The 18,126-nt window shown below is 39.6% G+C and overlaps 1 protein-coding gene across 2 annotated transcripts in view; it reads left to right on the plus strand.

Moving 5' to 3' along the window:
* The window catches only part of LOC133517447 (glycine receptor subunit alpha-1), an 81,740-nt gene that overhangs the window by 18,134 nt on the left and 45,480 nt on the right, over window positions 1–18,126 (plus strand). For both annotated transcript variants that reach the window (XM_061850775.1, XM_061850776.1), the window contains exon 3: window positions 16,388–16,464. In XM_061850775.1, coding sequence (XP_061706759.1) covers window positions 16,388–16,464 — 77 coding nt within the window. The remainder of the gene's footprint in view (window positions 1–16,387; window positions 16,465–18,126) is intronic.

An 18,126-nucleotide genomic window follows, 5' to 3' on the forward strand; every position in this document is an offset into this window, starting at 1 on the left:
CTGCAATTGCGACCAGCTGGCGACGTTACTGTCAATTACGGTAATACATTTGAGTTACTGTCGCTGCCGCATTGGAGTCTTGTTTGAAATATTCAACTCAGACATTTATTTATCAAGGAGATCAATATTGATATCTTGTTTCCCTTCCTGCCACGCTACACAGCAATGCATTGGAAATCGGAATGTAACCTTTTCAGTGTGTTAAGAAAATTAGATCATTTTAAGCTACTAATAATTTGGTTCTGTTTTTATGTTCTGTGTTGTTTTACGTGTCAATGGGTACACTAAAAATCGGCGTCGCAACACTACTCACGTGCTGCGACACCTGCTGAGTGTTATCCTTTTCTGGAACGACCCGCAGCACTGTAACGTCTAATTTACCTAGATTTAAGTCTATTTTGATATTGTTGTGTATGTGTTTCTAATAAAAGCATCATTCATTCATTCAGTCATTCATAATATTAGTTTACACGTTTCAAATATTGAACTTCTTTCTGAATACACAAACAAGAGTGTCATTAGCTAAGTGTTTTACCCAACGAATGAGAATAACTATAAAAGTCTGACTAGAGGTCAAAAATGACCCCACGTGAATTTTGCTGTGAACGGCTCAACTGTAAGGCTCGGAAACCGGTTAAATTTCCAAAACGTTATCAGGTACTTGGCGCAAAACCGTTTACTTTCGGTTTCGTTTGTAAAACATTTCTTTTTAAACCGGTTTTTAGAGAACATTTCCAAATAGTTTTTGTCAGATTAACCGTTTAGAACAATCGTAACCGGTTTCTTCCTATTTCGGCGTCTTTGTTTGCGCGGCACACCACCAGGTCGACCGGTCGTCTCGTCGCTCGGCGAATAAACCGGTCTACAAAAAAGTTCTTAAAACGTTCGCTTTCCTATGAAAGTTCGGAGTGAAGGCAAAATAAACCGGTATTTACCGCTATTTATAAAACCAATTCCGAGCATTGCTCAACTGTACACAGACCAATCACAACTTTTCTCCAATAGCGGGAAATTGTGTGTTGGGTAAATATTCAAAGCTTAGCGCATTTAACCAACTGGAGATACCTTGTCTGTAAATTTCTATATAAAACAGTCTGCCGATTTTTTCAGGGAGGGTCACGTGAAATATATGTTAGAAAAATGTCAGTATATTCTATACAATAAGTATGACGTGAGTTAAATGCTCTAAGATTCAAAGCTACGGGCGGGATATATTTAGGGAGAAGGGATTGGAGAGAAGGGAATTGACAGTGATATGTGTCAGATACATAGAAAACCGCCTACAGCCATATGGGCTATATTCAAAGTCAACAATGTATAACAATGGGCCCACTTACTAAGTAGATATGTTACGGGTATTAAAGATTAATTAAACTCAAGTTTAACCTAGTATTACTCAAGCCTTTCCGGTTAAGTCTGAACATGTCCGTACACATGTACCTACCCAACACTGGCTGGGCAATGTTAGGTGTTGCATCATCACTTCTGACATTAGGTACCCTTCCAGTGTTGGGCAGACCTGCAGAAACGCCGAATACAAATTAAAGTTAGTTAAATTTTTGGACATTACCCAAAGGACAACACAACAAATGATTACTTACTTACTTACTTACTTACTCACTCACTCACACACTCACTCATTCACTTAAAGGGTTTGGGTAATATTACCCAGGTAAACTTAAGTTTACTTAAATGTTACTGTAATAGCTAGAACTTGAGTTTAATTAACCTCTTAACATTACCCGTAACAGATACACATTCAGGCCGTCATCACATGTGTGATAATAGTACATTACGATACAAGTGCGAAAAATAGGAAATTCGAAACGAGTGGCGATAAATTAAAACACGACCAAAGGGAATGTTTTAAATCGACACGAGTTGCAGATTACCTATTCGCACATGTATCGTACAACGTTTTACAGTACATATGGCCCTTTAAATGTTCGACACAGTAACGAAATATGCTTATTTTCGCACTAGTGCGATAAAGTAGCACCATATGTAGTGGTTTCCAATCACGTCTCAAATTTCACCCTTTTCTTGAATACTACTCAAGCAACCCTCTCACGAACACAACTTTGAGAAAACAAACTCTAAGTGTCATGTCAGTGGATCCAGTGCGACAGCTGACGATAGCGTGCTCTGAATATTTACAGAGGCCTGTAAATAAAGAAGACTAGCTATGAAGAAGAAAGGGGACGTCCTCTTTTCCATACAAACGTAGTCCCCATTTTCCTCTCTGGATATTGACATAATAGAAATTATATATTAACAATAGCAATGCCCCTATGCCTCGACTTTTTTTTAATTTTTTGATTATTGTAATAATTAGGAGCGAAAAACTGTTTTCATACAAATGTTTAAATACTAATTTTTAAATAATAACTCTTATAATTATTAAAAATTCGAAAAAATGAAACAAATGGGCATAGCTGTGTCGATATACAATAAATTGTGTCCAAATATTTTCAATGATGTTAATATCCAGAGAGTAAAATGAGGACTAGTTTGTATGGAAAGATTGCGCGTGGGTCCTCCACTTTCGTCTTAAACCCCATACAACGTCGCGAGATTGTCATTGTGATAGCGCTAATTAATTTTACATTTTAGTTGTTTGCGCACTAGCTGATGCTCACGAATTCGATCGCGTGTATTTTTATACTGGCTGTTGGAATTCTATGTAGGTACATGGATATTGTGCAGCAAAAATCATAGTTGGTTAAATAGTTAACAATATTTGTCTATCACAACATAACATAATATCTTAGTTCAAAACTTTATATGTCCCTCACTCACTGCTCTTGAGAAGCGAAGAGAAATATTTTTAACGCTGAAATTATCGCACCAGCCGTAGCCAAGATGCTAATCGTTTACACTTCGTCATTTTGCAAATCTTGTATTATTCAAAATTATACAAAGTGAGCGTGTATCTTGTGAATTTTATAGTTAAAATTGTATATATTATAAATTATACGTTACCTACCCGTCTGATTTTACGTTTAAAAATCATAAATAGCACTAGGTGACAGATTAGTATGCACATAAAGCTAAAATAGAATAATAATAAAAAGCGCCATCTGCAACAATGATGAGGCACGCGGGCACCGTGGTGTTGTAAGAAGGTTGTCTGTCTTGAATATCTATTAGTCTCTGATATTTAAGACAATTTACCTTTTTAAAATTCATAATGGTCCTTAAACTTTATGATAGACTCTGACATTTGATACCTTAAAACATAACAAGTTTATTTAAGAAGAAATCGAGCCTGGTTAATGATAACGCCTACGAATATTTTAAATGTGCTGTTACCCTCTGCTGTGAATGTACCGTTCGGATACACCATCATTACTGTGCTGTAAAATGTTATTTTATCGAGACATTAAAAGCGGCCAATCGGGACACAAAAGTGGAGTGGAAACAACCACTAAACTTGTTTCTACCTTTCGTTTCGGTTTCTGTTTTCGTTATCACGAACGATACTTTGAGCTTAAAAGACGAACTATGAAGTCCAATTTTATATAGACAGTAACAATTCAATTATTTTTTCACGCCACTGTTCGGTAATTTGGTAATAGATGATCTAAAACCAAGCTGGAAAGTAGGCAATAGCTGTAGCACCTGAACCACCACTACTGCAATGTTTCATTGTTATCATCAGCAGTCATTGGTGATGGTTCAGATGCTACAGCAATGAGTACCGTTTAAAACATAAAAATTAATAAAGGTCTTATTTGGCGTAATTTTTACTACAAAAATAAAATTAGGTTATTTATAGGACCAGTTACTTGTTAAAAAAAAAAAGTAACGTCAAATCCATTCAGTGTTGGTGTCCAGGCTTCTCAGTAAGAGTACAAAACTAAGAATCTTTAAAACCGTTATTCGGCCTATTCTCATGTACGGCTGTGAGGCCTGGACACTAACTCAAAAAGAGGAAAGTCAGCTCCTGATAGCGGAAAGAAAAGTGCTCAGGAAGATCCTGGGACCTGTCCGAAGTGACGACGGCTCCTGGAGGATCCGGAAAAATGCCGAGATCGAGGAGTTGGTGGCTAAGCCCAATATCATCGGCGTAACTAAATCCCACAGACTTCGCTGGCTCGGTCACCTACTCAGAATGGGGGAGGATCGCGTAGTCAAGGAAGCGTACTTGGGGCGACCAACCGGCCGTCGACCGATCGGGCGCCCCAGGTACCGCTGGTGTGATGTCGTGGAGGTGGACCTGCGCCGGCTGAATGCCAATTCATGGCAGGAAACCGCGCTGGATCGGGACAGGTGGCGTTCTCTCGTTTCGAAGGCCAAGATTCTTTTCGGATCGCTGAGCCAAAGCAGTTAGTTAAAACCATTCAGTAATTTTAGCAAAACGCTTCTAAAATTTGAGTCGGTTTGAAGCAAACAACAGAAAAATGCCTCTTAAAAGTGACAAAAAAAATCAAATAAACATGTATCTACGCTATATAAACGAGTTTTCTAGTGACAATTGTCATCACGCCACCACGCCAATATATATATATATATTAATTTATATTAAAGTACTTATAGTTATGTAAATGTTTTCTTATTTCCTCGCAGTAGTCGTGAAAATCACTATGTATTGCCTCGGCCGGAAACACTAAAGATGGACTCGTATTATTTGTGGGCCTCCACTAACTCAAACTCACTCGTCCATCCTTAAGCGGTTTTCCGGCCTCTCCTACAATGTACTATTTTTATGTGCTGTTATATAATTTCAAACACAATCTTGTATTGTTAATGGAATAAATTAAATTAAATACAACCGGCTGGGGTGGAGGAGGAGGAGGGTGGAAACCGTGGATAACCTTGTTGCACGGAACGAAGGGGGTATTATTGTCTCACCGTGTCATTGTTGCTAAAATATATTTGGTATTAATTTCGGAACTAGAAATTCATTTGAATTATTTCATATTAAAGGAATTCATCATAAAAGCAATAACAAAAATATTGTTGGCATGTCACAATTTATAAGTCTGTACTTAATAGCAATGTTTTGTGTTCAAATATATGTATATTATGTATATTATGATATGTATCTACACATAGCAGAATATAATACATTGTGTATTAAGGACCGTAAACAAGAATATATGTACAAGTGTTAATTTTAAGCCCGAAACTCAAGGCGCGGTACCATCAAGCTGACCTGATGATGGAGACAGGAGGTGGCAGTGGAACTCTGTGATGGTGAACTGTAGGTAATTGTGTTTGGGGTTGGTAGAATTTTCTCCATGAGCATTAGTTGCATGTGGAAAGAAAAGTACAGCCAGCGATAAAAGCTAGTATCAAAAATTAGAATATTTGACAAAAAACTTACTAGAAGTTCCACTGTCAAAGAAAAACTGTACGTTTAATCACTCGTGCCTTTTTTTGACCTAACGTATATAATACCCTTACATTCCATGACTCTTCTCTTTCCGCACAGACTCTAGCACGTTGTTTCGGTTCTGTATGCCATTGTTCTGAGCCGGAACGGTAGTCAAAATAACAGTGAAATAGTCATTCTTAAAACAATAATGTTATTTTATATGAGCGCCAGGTGATCAAATTTCGTCTTATAATCGACGTGAAATCATCCAAACCCAGCCAGTCATTTTACTTTCAGTTTAATTGAGCTTTACAAATTCATTGTAGCCGTACTTCAAGGGCATTTCAGTATAAGAATAAATTAACTTTGGCCGCCCATTAAATGACTAATAAAGGCCTGTTTTGGGGTTCTTAAACATAGAATTTACCCCTTCCAGGAGTTATTTCGGTATTATTACATAATTACTAAAATTTAATGACAGATTTATGAAATTAATTTCATTTTAATTCCAAAAATATTGCGGCACGTGTCTGCTTTATTGCCTGTTACCGGCTCAAGTCCCGCTAATATTTTTGTTGGTTTTGCTCGCAACAACATTTAATGATGTGATTTCTAAAATAAAACATTAATTATTATTTCGCCAGCTCTGGGATTAAATCCTCAGGCCCTTTGTCTCAGTTAGGGAATGCAATCTTGGGCCAAGATTGACCATTCAAGATCTTGGAGTCTCTTTTCGGAATCGAGATTGGTCAGTTCAAGATCTTGTCAAGATTCGGGTCAAGATCTTGGTCTCGAATCAAGATTATCGGGATTATTCCAGATTGAGCAGAATAATTAAAAAAGGCGTTATTTTTGAGTCAAATTCTGTAAATTGAGAGTAACCAGTATTTTTGGATTATTTTATATAATTGAGTATACTTTTCAAAGTAAACAACTTTCCATGAACACAATAATCAACGTTTATTTCAAAAATTAACAAGAAACAATCAAGATTTTAGTGACTATAATAATAAATGCAATACATTATTGCATTTATTTTATTTTAATCATTAAAATGTTGATTGTTTCTTGCCAACAATGCAATGAGATCATAATTTATTATTTAGTCGCAAAGTTGTCAAATTGCGACTAAATAATAAACAAATTCGGCGCACCGCGCGATTGTAGAACGTGATTGGTCGATTCATTCCTCGTCCCGCGACCCCACGCCTCACACACACACACCCCGCTCCGTTGCTAGTCGCCAGTCAGACGGTCGGCCGAGCGCGGCGCGGCGCGTGAGACGGCTCAGGCGAGCCGCGAGACAGTTCGCGCGTTGCCGCGCAGGTATGAACACGTATGACGTTTCACGCGCGATCTGTCTGGAAATCTTGTTACAATCTTGGTCTATTTTGCCAAGATCGCGAAAGGGATTTCAAAATTCAAGATTGATGGCCTTCAAGATTGAATCTTGGAAAATCACTCAAGATCTTGGTGGAATCTTGATCTTGCAAGATCAAGATTGCATTCCCTAGTCTCAGTAGTCAAAACACCGACCGTTGAGCTAAGAAAGCAGTTAACCGACATAATGTCTATTGAATAAATCGGAAAGAACTATAAAGAGTAGGTAACTTGGCCGTGACGTCACATGTCTCTCTCTAACTTTTTCATATAAACTCCATAGCAGTTGATCGTTTTAACGGTTAGAAGAAAGAAGCTTGTTGTATCTTGTAAGTCAAACTGCCTATTAATGATTCTGGCTAGAAAAATAGGCTTAAGAGTGTCAAAGGTGATGTCAAGTATTTTGGATGTTATCGAGTTAAGGGTTAGACTTACAACTAAGCTTAACTTAAATAACTTAACCAGTGCTTTATCAGGCCACTGTCCCACCTATCGGCGACGACGGTCAGGAGACTATGGCGGCTGTCGCGCACTCTACAGAGGGTTGAATAATGTTTATTATATATGAATAGGTAAAACTACTAAGTAAGCAATAACAATATACATAATGGATATATACAGATGATTACTATAACTAGCTTATGTCTAAAATAGGCCCTTGAGGCCATTGTACCAAGGATGCTGGCGGCATTTCTTCGTTGTATCGCAATACTGATACGTTGTGCGAGGAAGCCTGCCAGCTTTTAGGTCACCAGTTACGTCAACCAGACGTTTCGCGATTTCTCCAAGACTTAGAGTTTCAACGTCAAATGGTACAAAATAAGTTCTTTGTCAAGAATGTCACTTTGGATGCAAGGATCGAAACAAATGTAACAAACTCAAAAACAATGAGGTTGGGTTGTTTTGTCACAGATTTCTAACGGCCACGTCTCCATCATCAGATCAGCTCGATGGTATCATAATATTGCATTATCAATTTATCACCCTACTGATATAACGTTGGCTAAGAGTGTAAGCCCACCAAATCCATTTTTGAAATCAGAGAAATTTATACCTATTTTTATTTTTATAATAATTATGGAAAGTGATTACAAACACACAAACAACGATACAGGTGAAACTAAACAAAAGCTTCTAATTAACATCAAGAACTCCGCAGAACCTTCGTCTGATGACGCAAACACCCAGGGCCACACTGCAGTGGGCACCGTGCAGCGATGGTATCTAATCGCCTTGATTCATGGGCCGGCCTCGGCCACGACCTTCCTGTCTGAGCACTTAAATTGCTTGCCCTTTACGGCTGTGGTTGTTTGAACTAACATTCACACTTTAGTTATACTTTTATACTAGCAAATATATCTATACTTCATTCCAAATAACATTAGACTCTAGATTATAGAATCGGAGATTGTAAACCTTTTCCTTGAAGTTTTACAGCAAAAAACTTACAATTATATATCGTGAACGAATACAAAAGCAAATTATAGACAGTGACCTAACATAGAGCATTGTTGAACTCTGCTTCTAATTGTGTTTTATAGGGAAACTTCATCTGGTATATATTGTACACCGCAGTAAGAATATTGTATTTAAATGATTACCCCATGTGGAAAAATTGGGTGGCAAAAATTTGTTTCGATATTTCTTTAGTACTAGGTTTGAAGTATTGATTATCAAGCTCATTTACACAATGGGCCATCATAATACTGGCCCACGAAGATGGGCCAGCGTGTGGAGAGAACTGTTATTTACTGTCAAAAAAAATGTAAACAGAGATATGATTGATATGAACTTATTATTTCTCTATTAATTTTAAAGTGCAAAGCAGAGCAGAGTTAAATCGGAGCAAGCATTAAACACGAGTCAAATTCAAATAGTAACTAATTAGAATCCCAATAGTTCCAATGTAATAAAACCTGGAGGTTTAAAATTTTAACAGTGTCCAAGGCAATGCCGGGAGGTTTAGATATTTTCTAAGGTAAGAAGAAAATACCACCCTTCGTAGCGCTCATGCAGCGATGGAAACAAGCGATGATTATTTTAATTTTGTTTACGACAAACATGTCCGATGACACTGCCAAGATTTGTGCAATTTGATTCCACTAAGTTAGACGAGATAGAGTGCATGCAATTCATTAGTACAAAAAGACCCGAACCGCGACATCATTACTCATGTGTTTATTTAAAAGAATATCTGGAGCGAATTGTTTACGGAGCTAAAGAGCGAGACGAAATTATCAGAAATTCTCCTTATGTGCACTTTACCTGTCCTTACTTTACCTCCGGATTATCTTGAATTCAAGTCCAGTTGGATGTTAAGTGCAGATTTTGAGTTTCCGAAACGTCCCACTTGGCGCGCTGTTTCTAAATCCCATACAAAATGAGACTTAACGCAAACGCGTACGTCACGTTTCGCTATCGAATAAATTTACACTAGGGGTACAGTTCAATAACAAGATCAGATTTTTATAGTTAAGTTCCGTTTTAAAACATTCTAAAAGCAAGTTTATTTCACGGAGCGGGAAATTAGCAAAAAGAAACAACCATCTCATGCAATTTTTTTCATAATGAATACATTCAAATCCGTACTTTACTACGTTTAAAATGTACCTACCTATATTAACTATGGTCTCATTAGCTTATGACGTCAATAACTGGCGTGTTAGCCGGATATTTAAATGTATGTTATTTTTGTGCGATATCGTGTATTTAACCTATTTAAGGTGACAATTAGAAAACTAGAAGTTTTTCGTGTTTGCCGGAGTTTTAGGTTACGAACGGTATTCAAACTCAATACTAAGGTTGTAATATCTGTCGACTACCTACTTAAATAAAAACCCGACAAGTGCGAATTAAACTCGCGCACCGAGGGTTTCATATAACAGCACACACGCTTGCATACATAGGCAGCCTGTACTTATAATTCCCATTGTCTTCATACCATTTTTACCAGTCGGTTTTCGGTGAAGGAAACCATCGTAAGGAAACCGGAATAATCCCTATAAGACCTACCTATAACCTCTGGGTAGAAAGCTCAGGTGGCAGTCGCTTTCATAAAAAACTAGTGCGTACGGCAATTCTCAGGATTAGTTGCCAAGCGGACCCCAGGCTCCCATGAACCGTGGCAAAATGCTGGGATAACGCGAGGAAGAAGTAAATTGTCTTCATAATACATTGACGTAGTAAGGTCACTGTATAATAAGTTTATCAAGTAAAATATACACTGTTTTCAGAATTTTTCCTTTCCTTGTTTCATATGTTTCTGATTAACAGAAACTCTGAAAGGTTTTATTTATTGTATATGAACAGTTTAGTATGTATAGTTTTCTGATTTTTTCCTTTGCTTGTAGTTTACTGCTAGTCATGTTTCTAGGTTAATAGAAACTCTAAAAGGTTTTATTTTATTTCATATGAAACATGAGATATAAATGAAGTACCTATATTTTAAATGTAAATATTTATTTACCTTTTTTATTGTGGAACGTACCACATTACAATTTATAAATTTAATATACAGTTTTTTTTATATACTACGTTACACGCGCGTTGCCGTCCCTAACATCCCCCTCCCCCCCTCGTTGAGCTCTGGCAACCTTAATCATCGGCAGGAACACAACACTATGAGTAGGGTCTAGTATTATTTGGCTGCGGCTTTCTATAAGGTGGAGGTACTTCCCCAGTTGGGCTCTGCTCTAAATCTGCCCTACCTCACAAAGCGAGATGACATTCACAATGCCCATGCCTCTCTTTTGTACGTAGTTTAAAGACATACCCGGGTCCGATTAGATGTCAATCACAATGGAAAAATCGACGATGATCAAGTCTGGTCAACGTGGGACTCGAATCCAGATCTTTGGATTGCCGTTCCAACGCGTTACAAATACCACCCACGCGAGGACGAGCCGCCGCCTGTTGAAGTACAACGACTGGTCAGCCACTGCGAGAGAGCAGGTCTCGCGATTATCATCGGGGCCGACTCCAACGCACACCACCAGCTGTGGGGAATGGAGACCAGTAATAACAGAGGTAAGACACTTGTTGAATATCTTGTGACTACAAATCTAAACATTCTAAATGTGGGCGCTGAACCAACATTTGTAAACAAACGATGCAAAACGATTATTGACCTGACTCTGGCTTCGGAGGAGGTCAGCGAACTAGTTATGGGATGGCACGTCTCTCAGGAGGCCTCCTGTTCAGACCATAGATGGATTCGCTTCAATCTACTAGCATCTAGTGACACACCAATCGCCCGTAGGAATCCCAGGAAAACTGATCGAGCCGCTTTTAGGAAGATCCTAGGCGAAAGCCTCGATCTGCTTCCTCCGAGGGATGACCTTCGGGAACCAACTCAAATAGAACAGCAGGTAAACATCTTAACTGATGCCCTCGTAGACAGCTACCACAAGGCGTGCCCCTTAAACCCACCGGCTAGGACTGCCATAACGGGTCACCAGTGGTGGGGCCCAGAACTGGAGAGACTCCGGCGGAAAACCAGGAGACTCTTCAACAGGGCCATGAACACAATGGCCGAAGTGGACTGGGACAACTACTATGAAGCCAAGGCCAGGTACAAAAAAAGACTGCGGTACTGGAGATCCTTATCGTGGAGGAACTTCTGCAGCAGCATCGAAACATTAGACCAGGCCAACCGGGTAAGGAAAACTCTAGCGCACAAGCCCACATCACAACTGGGCTCACTGCGGAAGCCCGATGGCACATACACATCTTCCCCTGCAGAGACTCAACGCCTTCTCCTGGTAACCCACTTTCCGGGATGCGTAAGCCTCGCTGATGTAAATCAGCAGGACGAGGAATACAGCACAACAGACAACAACTGGCAAATGGCGCATAGAATCGTCACCGCTGAGAAACTCAGGTGGGCCATAGACAGCTTCCATCCCTTCAAGGCGGCTGGTCCGGATGGGATCTTCCCTGCTCTCCTACAGTGGAGTCTAGGACTCATCCAGGAAACTCTAACCGATATCATGGTAGCCTGCCTAGCCTGGGGGTACGTGCCCAGGAGATGGAGGGATGTCAACGTGATTTTCATACCAAAACCAGGTAAGAATGACTACACGGCTGCTAAATCCTTCAGGCCCATCAGTCTCACATCATTCCTGCTGAAAACTCTGGAAAAACTGTGCGACAGGGATCTGAGGGATCGAACGCTAAAGAACATACCGATGCACAACAACCAGCACGCGTACAGCTCAGGTAAATCCACAGAGTCAGCCCTACACATGGTTGTAAGCCGCATTGAGAGAGCCATCCACGACAAAGAACTGTGCCTCGGCACTTTCATTGACATCGAGGGCGCTTTTGACAAGACCCACTTTACCAGTATAGGGAATGCCTTGGAAAGCCATGGCGCGGAACCCGGACTAACAAAGTGGATCATGAACATGTTAAACAAGAGGATTATAAGGTATGCAGGTCAACCGCAGGCCGTAGCAGCGGTGAGAGGATGTCCTCAAGAGGGAGTCCTGTCGCCTCTGCTGTGGAACCTGGTAGCTAACAACCTTATAACCAAACTGAACGAGGAACACTCCTACACAATAGGCTACGCTGACGATCTGGCAATATTGATATCAGGTAAATTTGCCAGTACAGTATGCGACCTCACCCAGTCAGCTCTCCGGATCGTAGAACGCTGGTGCAGAGAATTTGACCTATCAGTTAACCCCACCAAAACAGAAATGGTAATGTTCACCAATAAAAGGGCGCTTGGCAACTTTACCAGACCAACACTTTTCCAAACCGAGCTGCAGCTGACCGATGAAGTTAAGTACTTAGGACTAACTCTCGACAGTAAACTCAATTGGAACAATCACATCAACAAACGTATAGACAAGGCGGGAGTTGTCTTTTGGCAGTGCAGAAGGATGATTGGTAAGAGGTGGGGACTGAACCCGAAAATCACCCTTTGGCTCTATAAGACGATAATCCGCCCCCTACTCTGTTACGGTGCCCTGGTTTGGTGGCCAAGAACAAACATAGGCAACGTACGAGACAAGCTACAAAGACTCCAAAGGCTCGCATGCGCGGCCACCACTGGCTGCAAGAGGTCCACTCCAACTGCAGCCATGGAGGTCATGTTAAACCTTCCACCGCTGCACCTACACATACAGCAAGAGGCCAGTCTCTCAGCGGTAAGGTTGCGAACCCTTAATATATGGTCTAACAGCATAGGAGCTCTCCACACAACATGCCTGGAAAAGGTATATGACGAATTTCCAGTGCTTAGGTCGGGCACGGATCGGATTCACAAACAAGCTATCTTTGACAAAAGGTACAAAATACAGTTATATGAGGACGACAACCACGAAGGACTCAATCTCCGGGAGCTGAGAATCTTCACTGATGGGTCCAAAACAGACAGCGGGTCGGGCTCCGGAACCTTCTCAGAAGACCTGAACATGTCAATCACCACACCGCTAGGAGCCCATAACTCGGTATTCCAAGCTGAGTGCATGGGCATCTTAAACGCGGCGGCTGCCATCATTGCAAGGAAGGTAGTAGGATCCTCCATCCGCATACTCTCCGACAGTAGAGCAGTCTTAATGGCTCTAAATAGCCATATAATTACATCCAAACTTATACACGAATGCCACGAACGACTAATGGAGGTATGTCATAATAATAATAAGATCACTTTACAATGGATCAAGGGACACAGTGGATCCCGGGGTAACGATGCTGCGGACGAGCTTGCCAGGCAAGGATCGGGTGCGGGGGCGATTGGTCCGGAACCGATTCTTCCGATACCGTTTAGCAAGGTACGCTCAATGCTGCTGGCACGTACAGGGAAACTACACACAGAACACTGGCTGAATCAGACTGGATGCAGACAGGCAAAAGAAGCCATGCCTGGCATCAACGGAAAGCTCACAAGGGCGCTCCTTCAACTAGGGAAGGTCCGACTGAGTATGGTAACCAGTGTCATAACAGGTCATGGACTATTTAACAAACATCTTTTCATAACAGGTGTCACAGACAGTCCCTTATGCCGAGGATGCATGGAGACAGAAGAAACAGCCTCTCACGTGGTGCTGGAATGCAGCGGAGTGGCCCCATACAGGGCAAAACATCTCGGATCCCCGAGAGACCTCCCTGAGGTCCTACTCAACATCAAAGGTTTGATAGGATTCCTCGAGGAGTTGGGCTGGCAAGAGTAGCCAACCCTCCACCCCCCCTTGTCACGCAAAATAGGCGCCAGTCGTCGAGTTGCGGAAAATCGCCCGAACTACAATACAATACCACCCACGCGCGTTGACCAGAGTTGATCATCGTGGATTTTGACATCTGGGCTGTAACCGCGAAAATCGAAGTTCGTCAATTGCGGGCATTTTTCTCTGTCACTCTAATTACGTCTTAGTTAGAGTAAAAGAGAAAGATCCCCGCAATTTGCGAAATATGGTTTTCGCGGTAGGCCCCCTGTATTGAGATGATATTTCAATACCAACAATACGATGTGTTTATAATTTACATTATTGATTGTAATTGACACAAATTGTTGAGTAGTTTATCCATCGGGTGGGTTGAAGCATTAATATGAGAAATAAAATAAGTGCTTTTAGAAAAAAGGTTGAGCCAGGACCAGTAGTAATAAATGTGATGTTATTGTTTGTGTGTATACTATACACCACTTACAACTTTAACTAAAACTAAACTAGCTTTCACGGTATACTGACAGAGTCCAATGATGTATGATATGAAATACTTAGCAAAAAACTGGCTTTGACTGAAAGAATTTCAATTTTATTAAAAGGAGTCTATTGAGATTTCTATTCATGACGATAGCATAAAATTAACAAAACATGCAGGTAGAGGATCAATCACTCCTTTTAATAAAATTGAAATTCTTTCAGTCAAAGCCAGGTTTTTTCTAACACTGAACTCTGGATACATATCCAGAGTCATCTTAACAAACCAAACGAAACTTCTTCTCCAACCTTTCAAGAAAAGTTCACTTGAATTTAATGGTATATCCTCTCACAATTAACGGAAATATAGTTTGTGTCATCCACGATGACGCGCAGATTTGTCGAATCTAACCTTTAATAACATGATATTACGATTCAAGGCACGCGTCCTCGTGAATGACACGATCCATAACATGAAAATTGCAAATTAAGAATAGTGGTGTTTACAAGCTTTAAATAAAATGACCCTTGTTCTTCTGCTTTGACTCTGGTAAGTAGGTATAATGAATCTTAAAATAGTGACATGGCGTGCATGCCAAATAATCGATTGCGTCGCCGTCGCCTTGGCCTGAAAGCAGAAAATTTCCCACGTTGTTTTCATACGAGTTTAAACATAACTTGACAACTTGGCAATTAATTTTATGTCATAATATTAAAATGGAAGTAGCTCTGTGAGCTGTGTACAACTCAGTAACTACAATGCCTCCGCGATTTTGAATATTTCTCAAAGTAGAATCGACAAAGTATGGATCTAATTATCGAAACAAATGCCATTGTTTCTTTTGTGCAAGCGATGGGCTCCCGTTTTGAGCGCGTGGCAAAGCAACAATGTCATTTTCACGTCAGCAGCTCGAACAAGGGCTATTTGCTGCTTAAAAACAGTGTGCAAAATCGCATTTTGCACTGAGTGAGACAAAATAACATTCAAGTGCCCTTTATATTCGAATGCCATTTCAACGTGCGGGGCCTAATACAAGTTCGAAGTATTTGGATTCTATTTTCTTTGTCCCTTTAACACCCTACGAGTCTTTATTCGTAATAAATTTGGAACGATGCGGTCTGACTTATTTCGGGGGTCTATTATAAACCGTCAATATACCGTTGAATTACGTATGCACTTTTTTTGTCTCTTTCTTGTGCTAATGACGTAAAAGGGACAAAGATAATGGAATCCAAATACTTCGAACTTGTATTAGGCCCCGCACGTTGAAATGACATTCGAATATAAGGGTCACTTGAATGTTATTTTGTCTCACTCAGTGAGCAAAATGCGATTTTGCTCACTGGTTTAAGCAGCAAATTACCCTTGTTCGAGCTGCTGACGTGAAAATAACTATTAAACATGCTGCTGTATCGTGGTGGTTTTAAGGTTTTAAATCTATGTAATAATATGAGCGCTTGCCCACATTGGTCGATCGTCCTACATTACCAAAACATGTTACATTACATGTACCTATATTGACTTGAACACAAAAACCACTTCGATACACACACCATGGACACGCGCTCAAAATAGGAGCCCACCGCTCGCACAAAATAAACAATGGCTTTTGTGTAACACATTAGGCGTAAAAATCATGATTTGAGGAAATTCATACTTTTCATTTTTCTTTTAAAATACACCTAATGCTGGTAAGACATAGTGATACTATTTAAGTGCTAAATTGTAACACGTAAAGAGATAGCTGGACTTTACTAAAAGCCACGAAGGATTGCCGCCATTGCCGGGTGTTGATTAAAACATGGTTAAACGCCTTTCAACTTTCAAGATTAGTTTTTCATTTGCTGCATACTTCCACAATAGTTCATTGCATAACAAGCTATCAATATTACCATTTAAACAACACTAATGAGCAAAACACAAAATAATATTCTCGAGACGTCTTCGCCATCTTGAATCTTAACGACAACCTTTTTCATACTATACCTGAAGTATCGCGCGACCGCTCGCATGTCAATTTAACGTATACCATTGTTTCAGGCTGTGCAATGACGTTGTGTCAAAAAGAAACCACACACTCAAGCCACGGGTCGTACTTCCGGAGAACTATGTCAAAGGTACAAATGTGCAAGTGGCGGAATGTTTCCAAAAAGGCAAAAATATACTCGGAATAATCTTGAAAATTTCACAGAAATATAAGACATATCCATTTTACGTTTCGAAAATTACAATCCGCATACGAAAATGTGTGAGATTTCTGAAACTTTCCTATGTGGAATCTTTCGCAATTTTGGAAACTTTCCAGTGGCACATCAGTAGTACAGTAGAGCTAAGATGGTCGGCTCTTTATCATTTGTCAACATGCCTATCACGTTCTAACATGTATGAAAGCTCGAAAGTGACGGGCATAGTGACAAGTGATAAAAAAGGAACCATGATGCTACCGCTGATGTGCAAGATGCGGAAAGTTTCAATCAACGTGGAAAAGTTCTTGATAATTTCACAGAAATATAAGAAATTTACATTTTATATTTCGGAAACTTTAAGTCCCCATACAAATATGTGAGAAGTTTCTGAAACTTTCCCACCTAGAAAATTTCGCAATTTTGCAAGTTCAAGAAAGTTTTACAAGCCTCGAATGTTCTCAGATTCAATGAGTCCGATTCTGGTTTCATAACTTGTATTTTGATGTCATTAGGTTGAATATATAGTGACACGTTTGCATGAAAAATTCATCAACCCGAACCGGAATTAATGACATGACGCTGTTTGCATTTCACATACTAATCAGCGCGAGGAGAATCGTGTCATCTCACTCGCACTTATTAATTACTTATCGCGTTGAATAAAGGTCCCTCTGAAGTTTCTTTTACGTCTGTTTTGGTGGGTCTTATTTACAAAATAATTGAAGAAATATATTTTTATCGTAGTTTTATTAACCAAATGTACTTTTTTTTTAAAGAAAGTAATGTAAATTCCTACACACGTTTACGTGACAGTATAAAAATAATACTATTTTTATAAAAAAATACGTGTCATAATGACCATCATCCCACGCGAGAGGTATAATGATACGACTCCAGCGATGGCAGCATGGTTCCATTTTTATCACCTATCACTATGCTCATCACTTTTGCACTTACATACTTGTTAGAACATGACAGGCATGGTGACAAATGATAAAGAGCTTACCGTCTTAGCGCTTCAGGTCGTATCAAAACAAAATAAATCAGAATCAGCCACGAATATTCGTACTACAATTTGGAAGCACTAGGCGAAGTACACTTCCCTTGATTATATTATACGATTAAGTATAACGACTTAGATTATTGTAATAAAAATGTTAGTATTATAATAGATAAAATGTAAACAATGCCCAAAATTACAAGGAAAAGGAATAGAAAGTACATTAATAAGTTCATAACTTCACCGTAATAAACATTTATAAATTACTACACATACACAACCTACTCTGCATTGCATCTTGCTTGGAGAGAAAATAAATACTGATACAATATGACCGCCATTCTATCCGACTAACCATAACCATACCAACCAACCGTATGTGACATTTAAGACCAGGGGACCTAGACAAGTTAACAATCGTTGATAGAAAACTTAAATAACGCATAATGCAGCATTACACACCCAAGCCTGTAAAGCAACCTTCTTTTGTTTTTTAAACGTCAAATTGTGACACGTCTTTCAAACACCAAATAGTAGTAAATTCGTAATTTGTTTTTAGCTATGTAAACTACTGTAAACCTACGAATAAAACA

Source organism: Cydia pomonella, chromosome 4, assembly GCF_033807575.1.
Source record: "Cydia pomonella isolate Wapato2018A chromosome 4, ilCydPomo1, whole genome shotgun sequence".
NCBI lineage: Eukaryota > Metazoa > Arthropoda > Insecta > Lepidoptera > Tortricidae > Cydia > Cydia pomonella.